The 24495-nt window shown below is 58.2% G+C and overlaps 3 protein-coding genes across 9 annotated transcripts; 1 reads left to right on the top strand and 2 right to left on the bottom strand.

Moving 5' to 3' along the window:
* Positions 1-1472: 1472 nt before the first annotated feature.
* POLR3K (RNA polymerase III subunit K) lies at positions 1473-4720 on the bottom strand. The gene is made up of 3 exons (XM_022594281.2): positions 4534-4720; positions 3389-3476; positions 1473-2189 (listed from the first exon to the last, which is right to left on the bottom strand). Exons 1-3 carry the CDS (start codon positions 4642-4644, stop codon positions 2062-2064), a joined length of 327 nt encoding a protein of 108 aa, XP_022449989.1. The 5' UTR covers positions 4645-4720; the 3' UTR covers positions 1473-2061.
* Positions 4721-4941: 221 nt separating this feature from the next.
* Positions 4942-7724, top strand: SNRNP25 (small nuclear ribonucleoprotein U11/U12 subunit 25). The gene is made up of 5 exons (XM_022594287.3): positions 4942-5117; positions 5899-5989; positions 6215-6320; positions 6936-7010; positions 7453-7724. The coding sequence occupies exons 1-5, from the start codon at positions 5076-5078 to the stop codon at positions 7508-7510; spliced, it is 372 nt and encodes a 123-aa protein (XP_022449995.1). The 5' UTR covers positions 4942-5075; the 3' UTR covers positions 7511-7724.
* A 190-nt stretch (positions 7725-7914) lies between these two features.
* Positions 7915-24373, bottom strand: RHBDF1 (rhomboid 5 homolog 1). Of its 7 annotated transcripts, XM_089896458.1 has the most exons (19): positions 24223-24373; positions 15656-15796; positions 15456-15586; positions 15082-15186; positions 14291-14504; positions 13644-13853; positions 13448-13570; positions 13218-13375; positions 12460-12717; positions 12248-12359; positions 12061-12135; positions 11814-11975; positions 10636-10736; positions 10412-10475; positions 9934-10028; positions 9643-9718; positions 9470-9570; positions 9209-9362; positions 7915-9005 (listed from the first exon to the last, which is right to left on the bottom strand). In XM_089896458.1, the coding sequence occupies exons 2-19, from the start codon at positions 15770-15772 to the stop codon at positions 8586-8588; spliced, it is 2676 nt and encodes an 891-aa protein (XP_089752584.1). In that variant the 5' UTR covers positions 15773-15796; positions 24223-24373; the 3' UTR covers positions 7915-8585. The 7 variants fall into 7 exon arrangements, with proteins under 7 accessions (XP_089752584.1, XP_089752583.1, XP_089752579.1 ...); XM_089896457.1 differs by lacking the exon at positions 24223-24373 and having other exon boundaries at positions 15456-24165; XM_089896453.1 differs by lacking the exons at positions 15082-15186; positions 24223-24373 and having other exon boundaries at positions 15656-24163.
* Positions 24374-24495: the final 122 nt, after the last annotated feature.

The following is a 24495-nucleotide window of genomic DNA, read 5'->3' as shown; positions in this document are numbered from 1 at the left end:
GTCACTGGCGCGAATCTCAACACAAAACAGAATTCCTGGACTTCCCTGGTGGCGCAGTGGTTAAGAATCCGCCTGCCAATGCAGGGAACACGGGTTCAAGCCCTGGTCCGGGAAGATCCCACGTGCTGCGAAGCAACTAAGCCCGTGCACCACAACTACTGAGCCTGCGCTCTAGAGCCCGCGAGCCACAGCTACCGAGCCGGCATGCCACAGCTACTGAAGCCCGCGCGACTAGAGCCCGTGCTCCACAACAAGAGAAGCCACTGCAATGAGAAGCCCGAGCACCGCGATGAAGAGTAGCCCCCGCTTGCTGCAACTAGAGAAAGCCCGCGCGCAGCAACGCAACACAGCCAAAAATAAATTAATTAATTTTTAAAAAAAAAGAGAGAGAGAAAGTGCTCACAGGCTGTGAGTCTGCACTGCACTATTCACCTGCAAATATGCTGAGGAAAACATCTGCATCTCTCACCACACTGCATCTACTGAATCCATCAGCAATGTCAACAGTGAACTTCCTCTGCTCTCATGGCCTGAACCAGTATGAGATGCACGTTTGCAACGCTGATGACGAGGAACACTAACTCTGAACCTCAATTACGCAAAATGGTATCCATTCCTTTCATCAGTGGACTCGCATTACAAAATATTGTAGGATTATATTTTGAATTTCTTTATAAGACTTTGTTTTCTTGTGTTTTCCTAGATTTTGACTCTTGACCCACAAAACCCAAAATACTTACTATCTGGCTCTTTACAGGAAAAGTTGTAAACTCCTGAAATAGACTATTATTATCTCCATTTTACACAGGAGGAAACGAACTTGACAGGCAGGCAGGCTGACTTCAGAGGGCACGACCTTTGCCACTGATCCACGCTGCCTCCAACAACAAAAACGAGAACAGACATCTGAGGAAACGTAACTAACTAATGGCACAGAAAGAAGACACTGAAGATAACAGCCACAGGATAAAACCACATTTGCAAATCCAGCACAAACTGCTCTGAAACAGAAAAAATTGGACACAGTGAGCTCAGGACCTGATCAACCATCACGTGACCCATACAGATTAATAGTTTCTCGGAAAGATAACAAGTTTCAAAAAAGTAAAAATCTGCATCAGAGACATAAATTTAAGTCCCATTATTTCATAAGTGAGACTTCATTATGAAGAGAAGAGATACAGGAAACTACATTCAATATCCTGTAATAAACCATAATGAAAAATAATGTGAAAAAGAATACATGTACACATAACTGAATCACTTTGCTGTACACCAGAAATTAACACAGCGTTGTAAGTCAACTATACTTCAATAAACTAAAAAAAGAGAGAGATCTGAAAAAGCAATTAAGTCTGAGCAAGAAACCAATCCATCAATAACCAAGATCCTGTCCCCTGCTAGCCCAGGGTGTCCTTTTTCTCTTTAGAGTAGAAAGATAGACACAGAAAGTATAAAGTGTAAAAAAAACATACTACCTATTACGTTTATTGCAATCCTAGGAAAAAAGAATATAAATCATAAAGAAATAGAAATCCATGTTACTCACAATTTTGTAACTAGTTTGGCCCTAAGTATAGTAGTCAGTTTTGGAATCCTGTTTTGGGGGTTGATGTCTACTTCTTCAGGCATTTAAAACACTGAGAAGGTGATATTAGACTTTTAACTTTAATTAAATTTTCAGAATAAATTTTGATTAAATAAGTTTGCAATTAACAGTTTAGATACTGAGGGACATCTAATGTACTAAACTACTAAGTTTTACTTTATTAGTTGTGCAAACAATGTAAATGTTTGAGTGTCGGCTGATGGTGAGAGAATGTCAACTGCCCAATAAACGTAAAAGATGCAGAACAGGACCTTAAAGTTATGGATACTCCTCTCCACACACACAGTCTCCTGGACATTAATGAGTTAATCCACTGACTGGGAGATGGGCTACATTTCCTCAGCCCCTGGCCAGCCACCCTAAAAGGGTTAGCTTTCTGCCACACTCGCAGCTGGGAATCCACCCTGGGGAATACGGTAAGCAGACGCTGACACAGCTGGGCCAGCCTGGCCCTAGTCCCGCCAGCGATGTCCACACTGAGCATTGCAGCACTTGTAGAAGGTGGTCATGGGCTCGTCTGCAGAGCGGGTCTGAAGCTGCATGAAATAGGCACGAGGATGTTCGCATCTGGGACACGGCTCTGGCAATGAGAAAAACAAACAAGTGACCCACGTTTACTTAAAAAAATGATGCTTGTGACCAACACACTTGTTAGAAGTAGGTGTTATGTGAAAGACAGCTCATCTGGAATCCCTTGCCCAGGGTGCCCTGCACCACGATTTAAGGTTACCAACAGCGTTATCATTCCCACTGCGCTCTCACACTGAGGGAATGAGACCTGTGATCTTGGAAACAGTCCTCCTTTCCCTGGGTCCCTTTTCTTCAACTCTGGCTGAAGACTGGCTAGAAACACCATGTGAAAGGTGACACGGCTGCCGTGTGCATTACAGGGTCCATGCCCTGCAAATTCCCCTAAAAAGTGCATCTCCACCACCTGGTAATGGACAGGCCCTCTCATCTTCCCAAAGGAAATCCCAATGCACGACCAATCCACTTCCCCTTGAATTTAGGGATCCGTCTCAGCAGAAGTTGTCCAGGCTGTTCTTATCAAGCTCTCAACATACATCCCACGCCTTTTCAAAGTGTCCCAAGGCACGTATTTACTTTCACTGAGATTTCAATTTGAGAACCTTGCTTTTGATGGAAATGCCCTCAAACACTCTCAAACAACATTTTGGTAAGTAATTCATCTCCTAATGACAAATTCTGCCAGTGCTGGATTTTTAACATAGCAGATCTGGATGTTCCCTGGGGGAGAAAGACAGCAGTGATCATGCGCTAGCTCTTCCTCCTCTCAATACAGGTAATGTCTAGGGCTCTCCTTCCTTCTTTGGTCACATCTCATCTCTACCAGAAATGAATCAAAACTTGGAATAAATATTTATTTTACTGAATGTTTAGTGCAGTTTAATACTCTGTATCATTAACTTCTAGAAATCTGTATTAGAACAAAATCCTTAAACTGCTTTTTTATTACTCCAATCACATCTGCTAATTGCCTGCTATGTGCCAAACGCTCATTTGTGCTCTCACAATCTATGGCTATGCATCAGCCCAGACAAATCAAGGACACCCTGAGACTCTTAAGTCAGGTCTGAAGGACTCCAAAGCTTGTGCCAATATTGTTTGCCTAACAAATACATTATTAGAGAAGAAAACACTTTCTAGTTTTAGAAGCCCGCTTCACACAAGTACATCACAGACTCTGCCGCAGAGTGGCACAGCCAGCAGCCTCATCCTTACCCACAGCTCTGGAACAGAAAAGGTTTTCCCTCTCACCTGCAGTAGAGTCAACATTCTCCCAGGCAGCTGCTCCACCGAGCACATCATCCACTTCTTTCAGCTTTGGATACTTCCGATTTGTCACCTAATAAACAACAGCAGGTCTTCAGACTCTACAAGTAAGTGAACGGTACAAACCTGGGTCACCAAACCATACCCGTCCTCAAGTGTCTCCCCAGCCTTCGCTTCCTTCCTTCAACACAAGACTGGAGGAATACTAAATGAAAGCAGAGTTCCTGCTGTCACAGAGCAGGATGCTCCGTCAGAATTTAGAGGATCCGCAATTGGGATGTCCCCAAAAGAAGTGACAAGATCTCTGCAAGGATTGGATGAAGCAACAGAGCAGCAGGAAAAAAATGGCTTAGGTGTGACCCTCTTCTTTTCCCACACCTCTAAGATACTTGGTAATCCAAGATAAGAGAACCAAATACAACTGAAGCCAAAAAGGAGTCCAGCCACTCTCCCCAGGCAGAGAGTTTTCTGTTTTCCAAGTTTTACCAGACGTCCTTGAAATGTCACCCTTTGCATAGTTTCAGACTCTAAACTCCCACAACACAGCTATACGGTGGAATAGTATACAAACATTAAGAATGAGGTAGTACCAACGTGCTCTACTTCTAAAAATTAAAGGTGTTCTAAAAAGGAAAGATGCACTACCGAGGGAGAGTAATAAGTGTGCATCACTCACGTAATGAACATCCAATACATTCCAGTTGTTCAGACTAGAACATAAGAGGGAACAAGACTGAAAAATCTCTGCCCTCCTACAGCTTATGCCCTAGTATTAATAAACAAAGCGCATAAGTAAATTGCAAGGCGTATTGGAAGGCAAATGAGTCTTACGGAAAAAATAAAATTAGGGGAAGGAACATAAAATTTAGAAAGAGGCTGCAATTTTAAATAATCCTTTAAGCAAAGACACGAGCAACGACTGACATGGGTACCTAGGGGAGAAGAACGACCCAGGCGGAAAAGTCGTGCACAGGCTACAGGAGTAGTGCCCGTGCCGGGCGGGAGCGCCTCGGAGAGGCTGGCGTTGCGGGCAGAGGGCCCGCTGGACGCGAAATCTGAGCAGAGGATGGGCGGGGAAGGTTAGGGTCGGCCTCCGCGCTGTGCGCACCGCGCGGCCGGCCGGGGCCCACCTTGCGGGTGACGTTGTGCACATAGGGGCAGGTGTTGCAGGCGAAGCGGTGGCAGCGCTGCCCCTCCTCCACGATCAGCCCGTTCCCGCAGCCCGGGCAGAAAAGCAGCATCGCGGCGACGAGCCCGGTTCTCCCGGCAGCTCTCGCCACCGTTCGGCGCCGGCGCGCCGACGCTCCGACGCTCCGAACTCCCATTGGTCCCGGCAGCCTCCCCGCCCCTACCAGCCCACCAATAGTCACGCCGACTTCGCGCTCCCAGGGAGCACTGCGGCGGGCCGACTCCCAGTAACTCACTTCTCATTGGTCCTTGAGGTAGCCCCGCCCCTCGACGCCCCGAGGGAGGGTCTGCGGCGGCGGTCCCCGCGCATGCGCGCCGCACCACGGTCGCGCGGAGCGGCCGTGCGGGCTGAGCCCGCGGGAGGCTAGGCAGCCTGGAGGAGGCGGGGGCCGCGGCGCGGCGGGAGCCGCAGGAGGACGAGGAGGACGAGGAGGAGGCGCTGCCGCACTCCGAGGCGGTGGACGTGTTCCAGGAGGGTCTGGCCATGGTGGTGCAGGACCCGCTGCTCTGCGACCTTCCGATCCAGGTGCGCACGGGCCGGGGGCCGTCGGGGCGCGGACGGACCCCGGAGTGTCGACGGGGGCTGCGGCCAGAGGCCTTAGGATGGCGTCTCCGGGCGTAAACGAAGGTCTAGTCTCCGGCCCGGCCTGGGGGCGAGCGAGGCTCTGGCCTCTGGCGCGGAATTTAAAGGGGCGCCCAAAACCCCCACTAGTTAACACACATGACTTTTCAGCAGTGTTTTTAAAACGCAAAGTTGGTTTACAAAAGTCTACGGCAAACAAAATAATATCATTTTCAAATAAAAGATCACTGTTACCGGTTTTTCCTTTCTCCTCAATCTTCAGTGAGTTTTGGCACTGTCACGTTTTAAAGTCCTTGTTATTTTGCCCATCGTGGAATTTTTAAATTAACTTCTGTTGTGTTAACGGTTGTATTGACATGTTTATCTTTTACCGTTTTTTGGTGCCCCAGCCTTGCCTGGGGCCCTGGATCCTGATGATCAGGGGCTCTCAGGCCGGAAGGTGGGGCCCAGTGTTCCTCCTCCCACCCAGCACCTGGCCCGGAGGAGCCAGGGGCTGTTCCTCAAGGCGATTCATTCTCCTTGTCCATTTCTCCCGAGCGTCCATCCACTTCATAGAAAACGTGGATAAGACATGAGATTAAAGTGCTGAAAAACCGGGAAATCCTAACATATATGCAAGAACCTCCCAAAAATGTGGCACCACTTTTTGCAGACTATCAGCTGTTTTTCTTTGCTGTCTGGGGTGGGGAAGAGAGCGCCCACCTCCAGCTTTGGTCTCTTCTAGGTTACTTTGGAGGAGGTCAATTCCCAAATAGCACTAGAATACGGCCAAGCAATGACAGTCCGAGTGTGCAAGATGGATGGAGAAGTTATGCGTAAGTGCTGCCCTCCCCCTCAGGCCGTGCAGTCTGAACCTTCACGGGAGAAGATGTTAGCAGAGTTGGTCAGTGGAAACTCAGGGCCATGCCCAGGGGTGTTGGGGCAGCCACAAGCTCCCCCTGCCCAGCCTTGAGCCTCAGGAAGAAGCTTCTGGGTTCCTCTCCTGCCATCTGAGGCTGTGGCTGTGGATTCCCACCACGGATCTTCTCCCATCTGTGCAGCTGTGGTTGTAGTCCAGAACGCCACAGTCCTGGACCTGAAGAAGGCCATCCAGAGATACGTGCAGCTCAGGCAGGAGCGCGAAGGGGGCATTCAGCACATCAGCTGGTGAGTGCAGCCACAGCTCCTCCTTGCAGCCCTTCCTAGGAGCTGGACTTCACAGGAACTCTTGCTGGACATGAGCCTTTTCATCACCTGGGCTCTGCTCCAGAGTGCGGCCTGGAGCAACGAGCTCCCTGTCCCGAGCCTCGGCCAGGGCAGGTGCTTCTGTGCCACGAGCCCTGCCTCAGCTGCTCTTCACTGACATCACCCCACCCAGGCAGCTGGGTATCTTCACGTGAGGACACCTTAGGGCACTTGCGGTGTGCCTGGAGGTGGTTTCCCTGGTTACAGATGGTGCAGCTGCCAGCTCCTCGCCTGGGTGCTCTCAGCTCTCAGTCTCCTTCTGGATCAAGTGTCCCGTTAACTGTGTCTTGGTACAGCCACCCGTTTCATTAGCAACGTGGGTTTGGCCCCCAGCCACCCCATGCATCCCTTTGAGAGCAGTGCGTCCTTGAACCTGCCTCAGGCCTGGTACACACAAGGTACAGGGAAAGAGCCCAAGGAGGAGGCTGGCGGCCTCAGGCCCCGCAGAGCTGAGCGCCTTGAGCCCTCCTCAGGCACAGTTGCATCCCAGCTGCCCTGCTCACCCTGCTCGTGGTTGACTGAATTCCCATCTTGCAGGTCCTACGTGTGGAGGACATACCACCTGACCTCTGCAGGAGAGAAGCTCGCAGAGGACCAGAGGAAGCTCCGAGAGTAAGTTCAGGCTACGCCTTGAGCTGCAGGGAAGTATCTGGTCTGTGGCCCTCTGATTCCCCATGCCCTGCCATTCGGCTGGGGTCCTCTCCAGAGGCTCGTAAGGGAAGGAGGGATCTTAAATCAGTTCCTGGGGAATGTGTGAGACCAGGAGAGTCCCTGTTTGGACTGAGGCCCTCCTGCAAGGAGCTCCCTGCCAGGAGGACGGGAGACAGAGAAGCAGTGGAAGGGGCCCTGCGGCTCCTCTCCAGCAGCGGTTCAGGGCTGCACAGAACCAGGAGGAGAGAATTAAGAGTGTGCATGGCCCTTGCCATCCTCCTCACCTTCCCGGACACCACGCTTTTCCCACCTGGTCTCTGTTATCCCTCACAAGCCTCAGGTGAGGAGTCACAAATGTGCCCTTCTGTAGATCGGACACTCTGTGCTTTTACTTCTCTTTCAGTTATGGTATCCGGAATCGGGATGAGGTGTCCTTCATCAAAAAGCTGAGACAAAAGTGAATCTCCAGACATGGAAAACCCTCTGTGCTGGTGGCCGAGCTTTTCCCCGAGAGGAGGAAGCCTTGGCCACTGTGCCATTTTCCCAGAAGAGTGTTGAGATAGCCTCACCCCAGCTGGACCCACCTGGACTCTCAACGTGAACCCCGATCCCATGGCGGATCCCACAGGGCTGTGGGCCTGGCCCTGTATACAGAATAAACCTATTTGCTTCTGAGTTTGGAAAGTCAAGCCACTGTATGGGGGCAGGTGGGACTGGCGCTGCCCCTCACAGTGAGGAGGCGAGGGCAGAGAACGTGCAGGCACGTCACATGGTCTGAATGCTGCACCTGAGCCCTTGGCCACCCCATTCCCCAAGCCATACACACCTGTCCCTGTAATCTCTGCAGCGAGGAGAAGGTGAAAGCTGAGCGGCTGGCTCTCTGTTTCTGCTTGTGGGGAAACAAAGGCCTGTGTCTGAGCCCAGCCGTGGACAGGGCCTCCAGCTTCAGCCTAAGGGCTCACCTACAGCAGTGCCTTCACCAGCTCCTGGAAAGGGTGGTGGCTCGGGGCTGGAATTGGAGCTGCCAGCTGGGCAGGGAGGGCTGGGGTGGGGCACCTCTCAGTGTGGGTAGGGAAGTGTGACTGTGCATTCATAGGTCCTTGTCCCTTTGTCGCCTACCAGTCCTCCTATAGAACGGGGACAGGGTGTGTGCACTTGGCTGAGGACTTCCCTGGGAGGTGTACGTGACACTGAGTTCCCTGTTCTGGGGACTTGTGAGTGGGAGGCCTGGGCACTGAAGGACCTCCCTCCACAGCCTCCAGCCAGAACCCGGAAAGGAGGAGGCAGCTCTGGTCAAGTTAGTGGCAGCTAAAACGCTCCCGGTCCATTTATTGGCCACATGAGGTGGTCGTCGAGAGGCTAGTTAGAAGGTAATCTCGGGAACTACTGTGATAAATGCCCGGAAGTACGAGGGGTTCAACAGCAGTGAACACGGCACAAGGGGTCTGTGCAAGGGGACCAGGGCTCGCAGGCGGAGTCCCGAGCCTCAGGCCTGGCCCCGGCCCACAGGGCACACGGCCCCAGCACCCCACCAGCTCAGTGGAGCTGAGCGTCCAGCTCGTACTTCTCACAAAACTTGTCAGTGAAGGGGATGCAGGTGAGGAACTCGCACCACTCACAACGCACAGGGTAGAAGTAGAAGAGGACCACCAGGCCGGCCAGGAGGCCCAGGAAGACCGCCTGAAAGACGATGATCTGGCAGCGCTTGCGGTACAGGTCAAACTTGCCAAAGCTGATGTAGGGCAAGAAGGCAAAGGAGAGGAAGAGGCCGCTGACGAAGCCCGAGATGTGGGCGAAGTTGTCGATCCAGGGCAGCAGCCCGAAGGTGAACAGGAAGAGCACCACAGCCAGCAGCTTGAAGAAGGCACGCCAGGGCCGCGCCAGGACCTGCCAGCTCTGGAAGAGCTCCACGAAGAGGCAGGCCAGGATGCCGAACTGCGAGCCGGCGGGGCCCACCTGGGGGCGTGTGGGTGCCTGTGAGCCGGTGGGCCTGAGCGGGTCGCCCTGTCCCGCCTCCCTCCGCCCAGAGTGTATCGGGACAGGAGCCAAGTGGAGCTGCTCCCAGGCGGGGCACTGTAGGAACTCGACTCTGTGGTGGAACCAGTTCATGCTGGGCAGCAGGTGCACGTAGGAGGGCCCCACCCTGGGGGCAGCCTTACCTCTGCCCGGTATGGCAGGAAAATGGCACTGGCCAGGTTACCAGTGATGCCACTCAGCAGGTAGATGATGGCTATGCGGTGCCAGCCTGCCAGCTTCTCCAGGTCCCGCAGGACAGTCATCTGGAAGCAGACAGACACCAAGCAGTGCAGGATCCTGTGGGGAGGGGGGGCATTCAGCGGGGAAGGCTCACCAGCTACTCCTGGGGTCCCTGGGACCACCCACTCCACCCAACCCCGCTCAGCCCACATGGTGTCACTTGCCCAGCGTGCAAGAATAGGGACAGCCACAGGCGGTAGAACTGGTCGGGCACCTCGGGGTTGAGGAAGGGCAACAGCCCACACACGTCGTCCATGCAGTGCACCTGTGCAGAGTGGCCTGTCAGCACCCGCCATGGCTGCGGGGACGGGGAGGGACCCTCACCCAGGAGGCCTACCTGAGAGCAGAGTGTGGCCTCCTCGTGGAAGTAGCCCCTCATGAAGTCACAGTACTCCCGGGAGGTGATCTCACACCTGGAAGGTCAGGCCAGGGTTGGGAGGGCTTCCAGGCCCAGGTTTCAGCCCCACTTGCCCAGCTTTGTTGGCCCTGGATAGGCCTAGCCCCTTCCTCACCCCATGCCCCTTGGTATCTTGAGTTATTTTGGGACTGGGGAGGGGAAGAGGGCACAGCCCCAGGGCAACACTTTGTGCCCAGGACCAGCTGCACATGCCCACACAGGCAGCCCTACCTGCCCTTGGTGCCAATGCAGCAGGGCCGGCCCGTGATGACACAGTCCATGTGCGGGTGGTTGGTGTAGTTCCCAGCGCTGTTTTTGGTGCAGATCTGTGTCACAAATGGGGGTGAGTTGGGTCAGGGTCTCCCCTAACCTTGGGCCCCACGCTATGCTTGGTTGGGGCAAAGATGGACAGGCTCCTAGGATGGGAAATAGGCTTCCTTTGACTTCAAGCAGGTACTACACCCTAAGCCTCAGTTTGACCATCTGTCAAATTGGAATAATGTCATTTGACCTCCCAAGGCTCCATGGTTCTGCTCAGAGAGGTAGGCTGTGGTGGATGGACAGGCTGGCTAACAGCCAGTGCAAAGCATCTGGAAGCACAGGGTGGTCCCCCAACGGGGACCTCTGGGGCATCGCTGATGGATGAGGTGTGGATTCCTCCCCCACACGATAAGGGTGACTCCCAAACAACCCCTCCACCCCGGCTCACCGGCCACTTGGTGATGTCATCTGGCCACTCATGGGGGTCCTCGGAGGAAGGCTCATCACACACCCTGCACGAGCCCAGGATGTGGTCAGTCCTTGCTTTGTGCCCTTGGCTTAGCCCCCTCCTGCCCGACTGGACAACAAGGAGAGCCATTATACCTCTCTCCACCCTCACTCCCAAGGGAGACGTGGACAAAGGAAGGTAAGGGAGGGGCCCGCAGGACTGACCTGGGGTCCTGGTGGCAGACAGAGCCAAAGTGCCTCTTGTGGCCAGCAAGGTCTGGGGCGCTGGGATGGAAGGGCCACTTCACCCACACTGCCAGCGTGGACTGTGGGAGGACACGGGCTCAGCCCTGGTCAGAGCCCACGTCCCGGTACAGTTCCCAGACAGGAGGAATCAGAAGCACTGATTCTGAGCTCCTCCCTCTGGCTCTACACCCCCACCACTCTGAACTTAAACTCTGGAAATCGCTCGCGTGTTGGGAGATGGTTATAAGGAATTCAACAGCATAGTTCCTATTAGCTTAAAAATAGAAACCACCAGTGTTCAAAATCAGAGAACTGGTACAAACTACGGCACCTCCAAATAAGATGATAAGAACGTGGATAAAGTTTTTAAAATTCAGGGACTTCCCTGGTGGTCCAGTGGTAATGAATCTGCCTTCCAATGCAGGGAACACGGGTTCGATCCCTGGTCGGGGAACTGGGATCCCACATGCCGCGGGGCAACTGAGCCCTCGCGCCACAACTACTGAGCTCGTGCTCCTCAATGAGAGCCCGCGTGCCACAAACCACAGGGCCCACGCACTCTGGAGCCCGCGCACCACAACTGGAGAAGAGAAAAAACCCCCATGCCACAACTAGAGAGAAGCCCACTCGCCGCAACAAAGATCCCGCCTGCCGCAAATAAGACCCGATGCAGCCAAAAAGTATTCAAAAAAAAATTTTTTTTTAATTTAGTGGGAAAAGGCAATACCATTTATAGAAACTTAAGACACGTGCACAAAAACAAGATGAACACGTGTGGGAAGAGCACACCCAAATTAAGGACACATGCGTAATTCCCTGGCGGTCCAGTGGTTAGGACTTGGCGCTTTCAATGCCGGGCCTGGGTCCGATCCCTGGTCGGGGAACTAGGATCCCACAAGCCTTGCAGCGCGGTCATAAAAAAAATAAATAAATAAAAATAAATTAAGGACACAGGGTCTACAGGGTGAGCAGCATGAGATGGAGGAGGTGCAGGAAAAAAGGAAAATGTGATGCAAGGGGCCTGGCACAGACGGACGGCATAATGTGCTGAGAACTAGGGGTTTAGGATAACCAGCTGGCTCTATCTGAAGTCCCAAGGTAACCACAAACACAAGGTGCAGACAAGGGTGCGAGCTGAGCTGCGGGCAGGCACTCACCGAGCACTCCTCTTCTGAGGTCTGCACGCAGCCAGACCGGTCGTTGCGCACACAGCAGGCTGAGTGCTTCTCACGCTCGCGCGCAGCGTGGATGAAACTATGCACCTGCGGATCCTGGCGCATGCAGGGCGAGAACTTGGCACCCAGGTGAATGAGAGCCTCCTGCAGGGAAGAGGATGTGCAGCTGCGGCCGGGCCCTCGGCCAGCCCCGGGGCCCTGGGGCCCCGCCCCCCGGCCCCACCCTCACCGAGCTGGGCCCGATCCAGAAGTTCTCCTGCTGAACGTACTTGACATTCTCATAGACCCCTCGGTTGCGCAGCACCTGGAAGTTTGGGGAGAAAGATCAGACAGAGCTCAGCCGAGCCCTCTCCTCCCAGAATGGGTGGGAGGGAGCCCAGAGCCCAGGGCTCGCCAGGGAAGGCGCCGAGGCTCACCGAGTCTACGGTCTCGTGCTGTGAGAAGCCTACGGGTGCCACGCCATAGATGCAAACGGCTAGAATGGTGACGAGCGAGTGCACGAAGGTGAGCCAGTAGGTGAAGAAGGGCCTGCGGGGCAAAGCGTCAGCAGAGGCGGCATCCCCAGCCCGGAGCCCCCACACCCACCTGGAGCCTTGCCTTCCCGAAGCCGCATCCCCTCCACGCCTACCTGTGGTCGTCCATGTCCTCAATCTGGCGTTTGACATAGCTGTCGATTCGCTTGCGGTAAGTGCGGTTGGTTAGCCGGCCCACCATGCCCAGCCCATACGGCCGCTTCTCCCTGGCGAAGAACTTGCGCACCGGCATCGCGATGCGCTGGCCCCGCCGCTGACCCGCGGCGCTCACCACCTCCTGCCGCAGCCGCACCTTGGGCTGCGGGGCCCCTGCACCGCCCTCCTTCTGCTTGCGCCAGCCACGTTCCAGGGGCCTGGGGGAAGGGGTGCCGTCACTCCCAGCCCCAGACCTCCCACCTGCCGCAGTCCATCCCCGGCGGGCATGGGCGACACCCCGTGTCTGTCTTGCTCCCAACTAGCGGTGAAGACACTGTGTGACAGGCTTATGTCAGCCCACACCTCACCAGTAAAAGCATGATCCCCAGCCGCTCCTGGCATGGCAGGGAGGTGGGTTCGGACCTACATGAGGGTCCCTGGCTAATCTGCGAGTGTTAACTACGTCACCTCCTCCTTCCCCCGAGATTGTCTCCAGCCTGTGGGCTCTGGGACTGAGATCCTCTTCCAGGTGAGGGCAGTCCAGACTCGAACGGTGCCCACCCCTGGGTCCCCCAAACACAGTTGCCAAGCTGGGCTCCCAGTCCACAAGATGACCTCCTCCCGGGGCCCTCTAGGGTCGTGCCTTTGGGGCCAGCCGCTCCTGAGAGCCGCAGGACCTGCCCCCCGGCCCCCTCGGAGCCCGCCAGGAGGCACTCACAACATCAGGTGGCTGCGCTCCAGCTCGCTGCGGTCCAGGGCCCCACCCGTGAGGTCCGCCTGCTCTGGGGCTCTCTCCCAGTCCTTAAGCGCTGCCTCCGATGGGGACTCGAACACCTCATCTGGGTATGTGGACAGCTCCTCGTGGAGGACACCTTCCTGAGCAAACACACATGGTCAGTGTGGGAAGCATAGGCACAGGGGTCATGGGTGATGGTGCCAGGCTCTTACCCGGGCAAAGAAGGATGTGTCCAGCTCGTCGGGGAAGTCAGCCGTGTCCTCCTCCAGGAAGCTGGCAGGAGTGAAGCTTCGGCGCTGGACCCGGCGCAGTGTGCCATCCCTAACCGAGCGGCCCTGCCAGCGAGGGGGTGAGGACGCAGCGTGGTACTGGCTCAGCCCCCGCCCCCACCCCGGCCCCTGCACCCACCTTCACCAGCGCAGCGGCTGCCCGGAAGCTCATCTTGGCCACCGACTCGCGCTTGCGCCGCCGCGGGAGCCGGTTGAAACCCGAACGGGAGCTGGAGAAGGAGCAGAGGGAGGCGGCACCCGGCGTGACCGGCGTGTGCGGGGCACTCAGGCCATCGGCGGCATCATCCGCCAAGCGGAAGGCCCGGCCCCGGGCCAGGGGGTCTATGATCTGGAGGAGGGGAGGAGATGCAGGAGTCGGGGGCTGGGTCTAGCCAAGGGGGCTCCTCCCCCACCCGGCCCCGCCATGGAGAACACAGCTGCTGCTCGTCCCGCTCCCCAGAGGCTCCCTGGACAGCTGAGTGGGTACCACCCCCCCCCCACTGCACCAGAGGGGTCCCGTTCTCCGCCTGTATTTCCTTTACGCTGCTGTTCATCCTGGGATGCTCTCCCACCCAGAGGCTGGCCTGTGGTACAATCCCAGGACCTGTCCTCTCCCCCAAGCCCCGCTTCCCAGAGAGTATCTTAGGTGCCTTTACGGGACCATCCGACCACCCGCCCAGACCGTGAGCTCCAAGCAACCTCTGTGCTTAGACTGGCTGTGTCCCCAGCCCCAGCTCAGGGCAGCAGAGTGACGGAACTGTGGGAGGCAGCAGCGGGAGGGCATACCTTCTGCATGCCCAGCTGGCATGGCCCCACGTACAGAGGAGGGGGCGTCTCAGTGCTGGTCAGCGACACGTTGTCCTGGCTGGGCAGGTCTAGCTCCCGGATGACCTGGGGCTTCAGCTTCCCGTAGCGCTGGCTGCAGTGACGGATGCTCTTGCGCTGCCACTTCTGGGTGCTGTCACTGTCCTTGCTCACTCCAAACCAGTCGGCAGTGCCCCTGCCAGGGGAGGGACTCAGCAAGGGGAGGCTAGCTGTCCCCTCTCCCCAGCAGGGACCTCAGAGGCACTACACCTGGGCAGCATGCCCGCCCCAAGCCTCCGGACACTCCAGGGTCTGGGGTCCAGGTGGGCTGGGTCTGATTAAGAGGATAAGTGGGTTTCGGCCCTGGTCACCCTCTAAACAATTAGCCAGCTCCAAGCTGCCACCAGCACCAGAGATGGCAGGTCTTGGTGAAATAGGTGAGTATTTCACACAGGCCCTCACTCCATCCCTGAGACGGGCATTTGTGGGGAGACACTGAGTCTGGAGACAGACGTCAGAGTTCAGCCCTTAGCTCAGCCAGAGAAAGCGTGGCCCTGGGCAGCAGCTTGACCTTGGACACCACAGAAGTCAGGCAGGGGGCGCCGCACACCCAAGCAGGCTGCCCACAGTCCTTGGACATGCAAGCAAAAACACTGCCAGCACCTGCCGTCAGGAGCCCCCGGGGAACACCAACCACGCTGGCAGCTCCCGAGAGGTCACAAGCCATGCACACACCAGCTGACGCCAACACACTCATGCCCTGCCCAAGGTACCTGAGCAGGGACCGAGAGAGAGACGAGCGCTGTGTGAGGGCCCTGCGGGCAGCAGGGGCGCCCAACAGAGGCAGAGTGTGGACACACCCAAAGCGCACCTGTCGGCTGTTCAGGGGGGACCAGAGCATTGGGGGGGGGGGGGCGGGCGAGAGAGAGAGAAGAGAGCAAGTTCTGGGGGGGAGCAGAGAAAGGCAGTAGGTGACAGCAGTCAGTCCCCAGAGCAGGAGGAGGACAGGGTGATGAGGGGACAGGATGGAGGAGAAAGCCCTTGCTCCACTTCCAGCCCCGGTGCCCGAAGGGGACCCTGTATGCCTGCTTCTGTCCCACCGGCCCAGCCCCCAACCCGCCGCGAAGCAGCCGGGACAGCGAAGTACCTGCGGATGGTCTGTGTGATGGACATCTGGCGCTGCAGCCCCGGACGCCGGGGCTCCTGGTGGGGTGAGGGGACGCGGGTGGGCTCGGCCGGCATGCTCACACTGCGCAGGAACGCCTGGCGTCTCAGGGGCTGGGCAACGGGGACCCAGTGAGGCGGCTGGATGGGCTGCACCTGCAGCCCCCGCTGGCCAGGGCCTACCTGCAGGAAGCTGGACTCCTCTGCTGCCGGGGGCACCACGGCCGGGATATCCAGCTTCAGCCACGGCGGCTTCTTGCGCTGCAGGCTGCTGGTGCTGTCCCTGCGGGCCTCACCCATGGTTCCGGGCAGAGCTAGGGGGGCCTAGGGGGCGTGGTGTGTTATTCAATAACAGCGCTGACAGGCACTTCCCTGGCAGCGCAGTGGTTAGGACTCCACACTTTCACTGCCGGGGGCCCGGGTTCAATTCCTGGTCGGGGAACTAAGATGCTGCAAGCTGCATGGCGCAGCGAAAAAACAGCACTGGCAGATCTCTGAGGGTTCATGGGGCCCAGACACAGGAGGAGGGAGAAGCAGGGATAGCCCAACAGGCGTGGGCACGGCTCTGCTGCCAGAGTCCCAGCACGGGCTCGGCACCCACGCGCTTGGTTCCTGCCTCTGTCGTCCCGAAAGACACGGCTAGGCACACACTAGGTCCTCAAACAACATGCATTCATGTGATGAATAGCTGAGGACCTACTATGAGCCACTCCTAGATGCTTGGGACATGTTGGTGGAGAAGCAGGGAAACCGAAACAGACAAAATCCCTGCACTCCTCAAGCTTAGAGTCCAGACAAACAATAAGGTCACATGTAGATACACCGTGCTAAAGGCTGCAACGTGTGACAAGGATAAAACAGCACATCAGGACTTCCCTGGTGGCGCAGTGGTTAAGAATCCGCCTGCCAATGCAGGGGACATGGGTTCGATCCCTGGTCCAGGAAGATCCCACATGCCACGGAGCAACTAAGCCCATGCGCCACAACTACTGAGCCTGCGTGCCACAACTACGGAAGCCCGCACACCTAGAGCCCATGCTCCGCAATGAGAGAAGCCACCGCAATGAGAGGCCCGCGCACAACGAAGAGTAGCCCCTGCTCGCTGCAACCAGAGACAGCCCGCGTGCAGCAATGAAGACCCAACGCAGCCAAAAATAAATAAAATTTTTTAAAAAGTTAATTAAAAGATAAAGGAAAAACCAGCACATTACAGTCGTCAGAGGAGCGATGCCTCTCTGTGCGGTGACGTCTGAGCAAAGGCTTTCGAGTTGATCTAGTGAGCAAGGTTAGGTGGCAGGGTGTTCCCCACACTGGGAATGGCCAGTGCAGAAGTATGAATAAGCACGAGGGCAGAGGCAAGCTGAGGGGCTGGCCCGGTCTGTACACGGGGCAAATCTCAAGCCTATTGGACACAGACCTCAGCTTCTTAACCACCATGACAGCTGCTCCAGAGACAGAGGGTTCACTATGCCCACGACAGGGTGCATGGTCCCTCCATCTCTCAGAGGAGGGACCACCTGGCTTCCCAGGGGCCAAGGGCTCCTATAGCCAAGAGACCTCCTGGAAACCACCTGGTGAAAAGGCCGCTGTGACCACCAGGGGGCGCCACAGGCCCAGAAACAGCAGCAAAGCCCCACAGTGCTTCGGGACGCCTTGCTCTGTGCCACCTTAAGCATCTGAGACCCCTGTCCCACATTACCTGGGCACAGGGGGAGGGCCCAGGACCCAGAGCAGAGAGGCCAGGGCCTACCTGCAGGAAGCTGGACTCCTCTGCTGCCGGGGGCACCACGGCCGGGATATCCAGCTTCAGCCACATAAGCTGAAGGCAGTGGCCACATAAGCATGGCTCCTTGGCACTTAATTCTCCCTTTACGAAATGGCAGTTTCAGGGCGTATCTGCTTCCCTGGCCCCAGAGAAGGATCACAGGGCCTGGAAACAGGATATCCAAGACTAGAAGGGTTCCTAGAACAATGGGGGCAAGGATAGCAGGGGCGTGGTGGAGACTCCAAAATTCCTCAGCCTCTCAAAGAGCTTCAGACCCTGAAGATTCTGACCTGCGGTGTCTGTGACCCATCCACTGAGGTCGCTAGAAACAGCTTCTACTTTGGAGCCTCCCTCTCAACTGCCTGGAGAGATACAGAGAAAATACTTTACAAATCGGGAAACTGCGGCCTAGAAAGAGAGGCTTGTCTTGCCCAAGGCCACATATTCAGGCGGCATAACTAAGGACACAGTTGCTACTGGCCCTTTACAGATCAGGGAAGGTCCAGGGGTCCAGAACCCTGCTCAGAGCCACCACCACCCCCAGCTCTCTATGGACCTGGGAACAGCCAGGGATGTTGCTCATCCCGCACCGCCCCCCCCCCCCGGCCCCGTGGCACAGACGCAGGATGGCACAGAACGCTGCTGTGCTGCTCATAAGACACGGGGGGCCCAGGACGCCGCTCCTAGCTCCTAGCGGCCCTCTGCTACCCAGGGATAGGCCCAGGACAACACTCACAGCTTCTATTGGCCCTATGACAATCGGGGACCAGCCCGGCACCCAGCACACAGGTCCTACTGGCCCTATATTGACTGGAGATCAGGCCAGGATGCAGCTGGCAGCGCCTACTGGCCCTGTACCAAATGGGGCTGAGCCTGAACACTAATCACGGTTCCCACTGGCCCTACCCCAACCAGGAACAGGCCTGGAGGGAAGCAGTCCGGGGATGCCTTCTGACTCTTGGCCCATCCCTCACGTTCCGACCTTTTCCCTGAGCTGACTATGCACTCAGGAGTCTTTCCATCACAACATAGCTCCCAGGGCCAAGCCTCTCTCCCCTACCCTCACCTGCTCTGGTCTCAGGAAAAGGGCTGAGGGCAGCATTTGTTCCCACATCCCTGGGAATCCCTTCCTGGCCCCGCCTACACTGAGCCCCACAAGCTGCGGTCAGATGGAGGGTCCCTGGAGGGGATGGAGGCAGTGTCTGACATGAGGGCATCCTGACTGAGAACTGGGTCCCTCTGGGACCAGCACTCGGCATCCAACTCGCACCACAGCCCAGCCCAGCCCTGCACGGCTGTGGCTGACCAGGCCACAGGTCAGCATCCTGGGAGGGCAGCGTCTTCCTTGTCATCCACCAGCCCTCCCTTCACAGACCAAGGTGATTGTAAGCTCTCCCTGCTGGTAAGGAAATGACTGGGCAGGACAGCTCCAGGTCTCAAGCACTAGTGGTGGAACCTCAGACAGTGTTAGGCTTATCGAGAAGGCAGAAGGTGCTGAGAGGCGCGTCCAGAACCTGCAGGGCTGGGACAGCACCCTGGGTGCACCCTCTGAGCCACGGCGGGCCGGGCCTGCCAGGTGGAGATCTGGGCGATCGGACTCCTCAGATGGTGCTGTGCCCATGGGGCCTTGTCGGGAAGGGGCCAGACAGGATGGGGACCCCCTTAGCATTTCAGATGGGGGAGGCTATGGTACCTTAAGTCTGTCTCTGCCACCCGACCACCCCATGCCTCACAGAGTTTCATACGCTCCTGGTAAAGCTATTGTGAGGTCTAGAGAGGCCAAGTGTGGACCTGGGATCACTGCTGGTACCCGGCAGGCTGGGTGCCAGGGACGAGCCCCTACAGGAGCCTGCGCACGCCCAGCACCTCTAGGTGACAGAAGCTGGTTCTCCACTCAGGAGTGCCAGAACCGTTGCCAGCTGACTGGCTCAGCACCACACACACACTTGCGACCCTCCCTGGCTCCCACTGTGCTCCCACAGCCTCTCCTCACACCTGGCTCTCCCAGTACACGCATTCTGCCCACGTGTTCAAGGATCCCCGGCCTCAGTCAGGCGGCCCCTCCCTGACAGGCCCTGGATTCCCTTGGCACGGTCGGGAGCGCACCCACGTGTGTGCGGTCCGGTCCTGTCATGCCGGGTCCACGGTGCCTAGGACAGGGCTGCTCCAGAGCCACTGCTGAATGATCACTGGTCATTTCAGAGCACGAGCTAGCAGGGGCCAGTCCCCATGAAGTGGGGTGATGGCAAATTCCCAAAGATGCCCCTTCACTTGGCTCTGGGAGGAGGAGCTACCACATGACCGGGTGGGAACAGAAACAGCACAAGCAAGGAGGTGGGAAGCGGGTGGTGAGCACACACAGGAGCCAGATGCCCCCCTGACCCCCGCTGGCCTGGGCCCACCAGACACAGGAGCCGCTCACCTCACGAGGGAGGCACCAGCTCCCTGCCTGGACATACAGACCTCCCGGTGGCCCTCACCCCACCAGATCCCTCCTGTGTCTGGGGCAGAGGCTGGAGGGTGCCCCATAACCCACACAGCTCCCTGCCCTCAGTGCTATGGGTTCCCGGCCTGACCCACCCCTGTGTGCCCAATCCCCCAGCGCCCCTGCGGCAATCTGGGCATCAAGTGGGTGGGATTCACAAGCAGGGTCGGGAGTGGCTCCACAGTGGACCCTGAGGGTGTGGGGGAGGGTCGGGTCCAGACCGGACAAAGAGTCTGGGCCGGGAAGGGGCACAGCGCCCGCCCAGAGGAGACAGTGGCTCAGTGTCTGGGTCTCCCCCAGGCGCACAGTGGGCTCTTGTTCCTAGACGGTCCCTGAGGGGGAATCCCAACAGCATCTCTGCTCTGCTGCCCCTCAGTGCAGGGAGAGACCACAGCCCAGGGAGGGCCTGCCTGCCGTCTGAGTCACTCTGGTGACATTCGTGGCTGCCCACCCGGGGCCCAGACCCACCAGGAGACACCCAAACAGGCAACTAGAAGCGCAGTGGGGAGGCTGACGAAGCAAAAGCTAACTGTGAAGACGGAGCTCTGAGCAGCTCAGGAGTGTGGGGTGAAGCTGGAGGGGATGCAGAGGGAGGGCCTGCAGGGTACCGGGACCACCAGGGCTGCTTTAAGCGGGAGCGAGGGGAGGGGGAGCCACTGCAGCCAGCAGGGTGGAGGGCTGTGGGGCAGCCCTGAGAAGCAGCCATGCCTGCTCTGGGGATGATGGGGGACCCTGGGCAGGGGTCCAGGGGGGGTCCAGAAGCAGGAGCCAGTGCAGGCAGGCCGGTGTCGGGGAGCCTGGCCTGAGACACTGTGCACTGACCCAGCTCCCCTCTACCACCTGCAACCCTGAGATAGCCTGAATTTTCCCCTCTGAAATTCAGGCGCCACAGCAGTGCTGGGCACACAGTAGGTGCTCGAGAAGCAGCAGCTGAATCAAAAAAAAAACAGGCTGGACCTAAAACGAATATAATATTGTAAGTCATCTATACTTCAACTAAAAAGAAACAAACAAACGAGCAGGCTGGTGATGCCTGCCAGCTGTGGGGAGCTCCCCAAGGAGGGCCCAGGAGCATATTCAACCAGAGCACAAGGCATGGGAGGACCCAGGCCACACCCTTTGGGGAGGCCCAGTTTGGGAAGGTGTGGCCAAGAGGCAGGAGGAGACCGGGGAGAAGTTCTGGCCCACCCAGGCCTGGACAGGCTGTGGCCGGGGTTAAGCTGGACCCTCTATTTCTGCACTTAGGCCTGCCCCGCACACTTGAGGGACAACACGGACCAAGGGCAGCTGGAGGTCAAGCAAGCGGCCCGGCCCCAGGACCAGACCCACCAAGCCTGGGGCCTACCCTGCCCAGGGGACCACCGGCCACCCATGTCAGTTGGAGCAGTTGGGCCCACCCCAGGACACCTGCCCAGACGTGTGCCCAGCTCACCTGAGCATGGTCCCAGGATGCGCCAGCTCCTCTGACCTCCCCACGTGAACCCTGACCTCTGACCCTCAGTGTCCTGTCTGACCCCTAGTCTGATGCCCAGCCCCAGGTCTCCCTTGGGAGGGGGGAATCAACAGCTGTCTGGCAGCCTAGAATTCAGTCCTCCACTACGTGCTCCTATGTGGCAAAGCGAAAGTGAGCTGGCTGCTCTGTGCCTCTTGACCTCACCATCAGTAACCGGCATCTTGTCGGGAATGATCCTGGCCAGGCCCTCACCCCTCCCAGAGACCCCTCCACTCTTCTGTGGAAGATATGAGGTTCAGAAGGGAGCAGGGCAGACCTGACACCTGGCCAATGGCTTGCTGGGTGCCCCGTGCTGTCCCCAGGAGGACACATCGGATCCCTGCCCCCCCAAGGCGCCCATCACCAGCTGTCACCCCAGATGATAGGAATGCAGGGATCCAACAACAGAACCACAGGAGGCTCTCTGCACAGGAGGCCCTGAAGGTAACTGCCCTGGGAGGGTGGTGCAGGAAAGGGAGCACTGGCCCTGTGGACTGGGCGCTGCCCAAAGCCTCAGCAGACTATGACCCAGAGGGTCACTGGCCACCAGAATTAAAGCCTATGACCCGTCTGGGTCTGGCAGGGTGGACGCACCCTGGGGTCGGGGTGCCCCAGGCTCAGAAAGGTCAGAGGACCCGTCCGTGCCACACAGCCAGCAGTGGGGTAGGGCAGGGGCTCAGCTATAGCTTCTGGGTGGGACGATCTGGGATCTAGCTGGACCTCGGGGGTTAGGTGCAAGCCTGTCTCAAGCTACACAGTGGAAAGACCCACATCCCAGCAACAGGCCTGGAGAGAAGGCAGGTGAGCAGCCTAGTCACCAGTCAGAGGCCCCACAAGTGCCCCTGACCAACCCCCCACCCCCACACGAGCTCCCGGTGCCCACATACCCTCTGGCTTAGCAACCCTTCTCAGGACACGTCAGCTGCTGGATAGTATCTGTAAGGCCGCGGGAGGGGACACCAAGCCCCTGAAGTCGATTATCGGAGCAGAAATGGCTTCAGTCAGCAGAAGCCTGGCACACCTGCCTCAAACCTGACGCTGGCTAGCCCCACTGACCTGTCACAACCCCTGCAGGGGTCCTCTGTGTCCATCTTACAGATCAGGAAACTGAGGCTCAGAGAGGCCAGTCACCACCTGTGGTCACCAAGCCTCCAGGGGGGTTCAAAGCCTGGGGCCATGTCTGCCCAGGAGCTGGGGAGGTGGCCACAGCCCCCCAGGGGAGGGGCAGACCATCTGGGCTCCTCAGGCTGGGGAGGGCTAACAGGCCCCTCTGGGCCACCGCTCCACCCCACCTCCACCCAGAGCATCTCAGTTCAGGGAGGAAGGAGTCACCCTCAAACACACCTAACCCAGAAAACAGGCAGAAGCTAAGGAATCTGATCCTTGGGCTGAAAGTCGATCCTGTCACAGACACCGATCACATGGAGGGACAGGAGCTGGGGAGGTGCGGGCAGGGGGAGCCCCTCACATCTGGGGAGAGGAGCTACAGGAGGTGCCCTGAGCAGCAGCTTGAGTCCAGAGGCCCTGAGGGTGGGCCCAGGAAGGCAGGCGAGGCCTGGGTGACTCCCTCTGAACCAAGGGCTCCCCTAGAATTCGAGCTCCCAAGGGCAGTGGTTTGCCGGCCGGCCCACTAACGCTGGACGGGGGATGCTGTCACTGCACTGCTCCAGCTCTGGTGCTCTCAGTCAGCTCCCTGTGCAATGGGCAGAGATTGCTTGGAGGGTTTGGGAAGCAGCCTGGGGCCTGGCACATACCATCCAGGGCCACTCAACTCTTATGCCCCACTAGTAGCCCCTGCTTTTCTCAAGGAAAAGGACCCAGAATAACCCCTGGTTGCAGGGGGCTCAGCCTCAGGGACCCCTTGGGCCCCCACCATCTGCTGGGTGGCCCAGCTTCCTCCCAACCTCTGGGTGGGGGCTAAGGGGGCTGGGGCTGGCTCCACAGGGGTGGGGAGAACCCAGCATCTGGCTGGGCCAAACCTGAAAAGCCAGTTTCATCCTTGAATCTTCTCTGCCAGGAAGTCCCCAGATGGGGATGGGGGGGCCTTTCCCAGCACAGGGCTAGGGCCTCCAGACCCAGACCTCGCCCGCCCAGACAGACACACAGACGCACCACCCCAAACTGCACACACAGAAGAAGGAACTCTGCTCAGGACCATCTGTCTCCCCTGCCCATTCACCACCCAGCCGCACAGACATGCCCCCAGCAGGGCAGAGAGCCAGGCCCTCCCCCAGTGCCCTGAGCACCTGGGGTCCAGCAATCTCCCCAGCCAAGAGCAGGCCTGCTTTGAGGCACCGTGTAGTGGCCACAGGCTCAGCCCTGGCCTGCTCCTCTTGGCCACTGAGCACAGGGTAGGGAAAGTGCCCGGCAGCTTCCAGTGTTTAGAGCCGGGGAGATTGGGTTGTGAAGCGGAAGGTGGGGTCACTCCCTCCTCGCACCGCCCACCGCCCCCCCTCCAGTTCCACAGCTACTGCTATTATTGCTGAAATTATTCCCAACCCCAGGGAACACGACTGGGACAGGGATGATCCGGAGAAGTCCCACCCTCTGAGCTAGAGTTTCGACTTGGAGACACCACCCACTGGTGGTGGCCGGGAAGGAAAGCGTAAGGGGGGGAGGGTACAGCTCAGAGGCGCCTGGGGACACCCCCGGACTCCGAGCCCTCCCGCTCCCGGGACCCTCAGCTGTCGGGCGGGGGATGGAGCCGAGATGTCCGGCCGGGTCAGGCCGCCGGGACGCGCTAATCCGGCCGCGGGCTATTTTTGCGGCGCGCCGGGTTAGGAATCCGGGGCTGGGCCGCCTCCTCGGGCGGCTCGGGAAACTCCGGGAAGGAAAGTCCGGCCGCCTCGGGCGGAGAGTCGCCCGAAGCCGGGACGCAGCCAGACTCCGGCCGCTCCGAGCGGCTTTGGCCGTGGAGGGGTGGGGACGGGCCCCGCGCGCGCGGCGGACGCAGCCCCGGAACCCACCCGGTCCGCGCCCCGCGCCCCCCGCCCCGCGCGCTCACTCACCGCCGCCGCCGGCACCGGGGCCTCGGGGGTCCTGAGTGCTTCGGGGAGGGGCTGCCGCCGCCGGCCCGAGGGCACCCGCGCCGAGTCCCCGCCCGCCCGCCCGGGAATGCCATGGAGCGAGGGGCGTGCGCGCCGGGGGCGGGCCCGGCCGGAGGGGGCGGCCGCGCTGACTCAAGGCTCAGGAATGCGCGCGGCCCGCCCGGCCCGAGTCACCTCCTCCGGGAGGGCGGCGGGGACACCTGCGGCTGGGGGTCGAAAGCGCCTTGGTCGGGG

The sequence above is a fragment of the Delphinapterus leucas genome, chromosome 15 (genome assembly GCF_059928025.1).
Source record: "Delphinapterus leucas isolate spDelLeu-1000000601 "Yukka" chromosome 15, BTC_Dleu_Yukka2, whole genome shotgun sequence".
In the NCBI taxonomy this organism is placed as follows: Eukaryota; Metazoa; Chordata; class Mammalia; order Artiodactyla; family Monodontidae; genus Delphinapterus; species Delphinapterus leucas.
The sequence above is the reverse complement of the archived record's forward strand: the minus strand, read 5'-3'. Positions and strand labels throughout refer to the sequence as shown.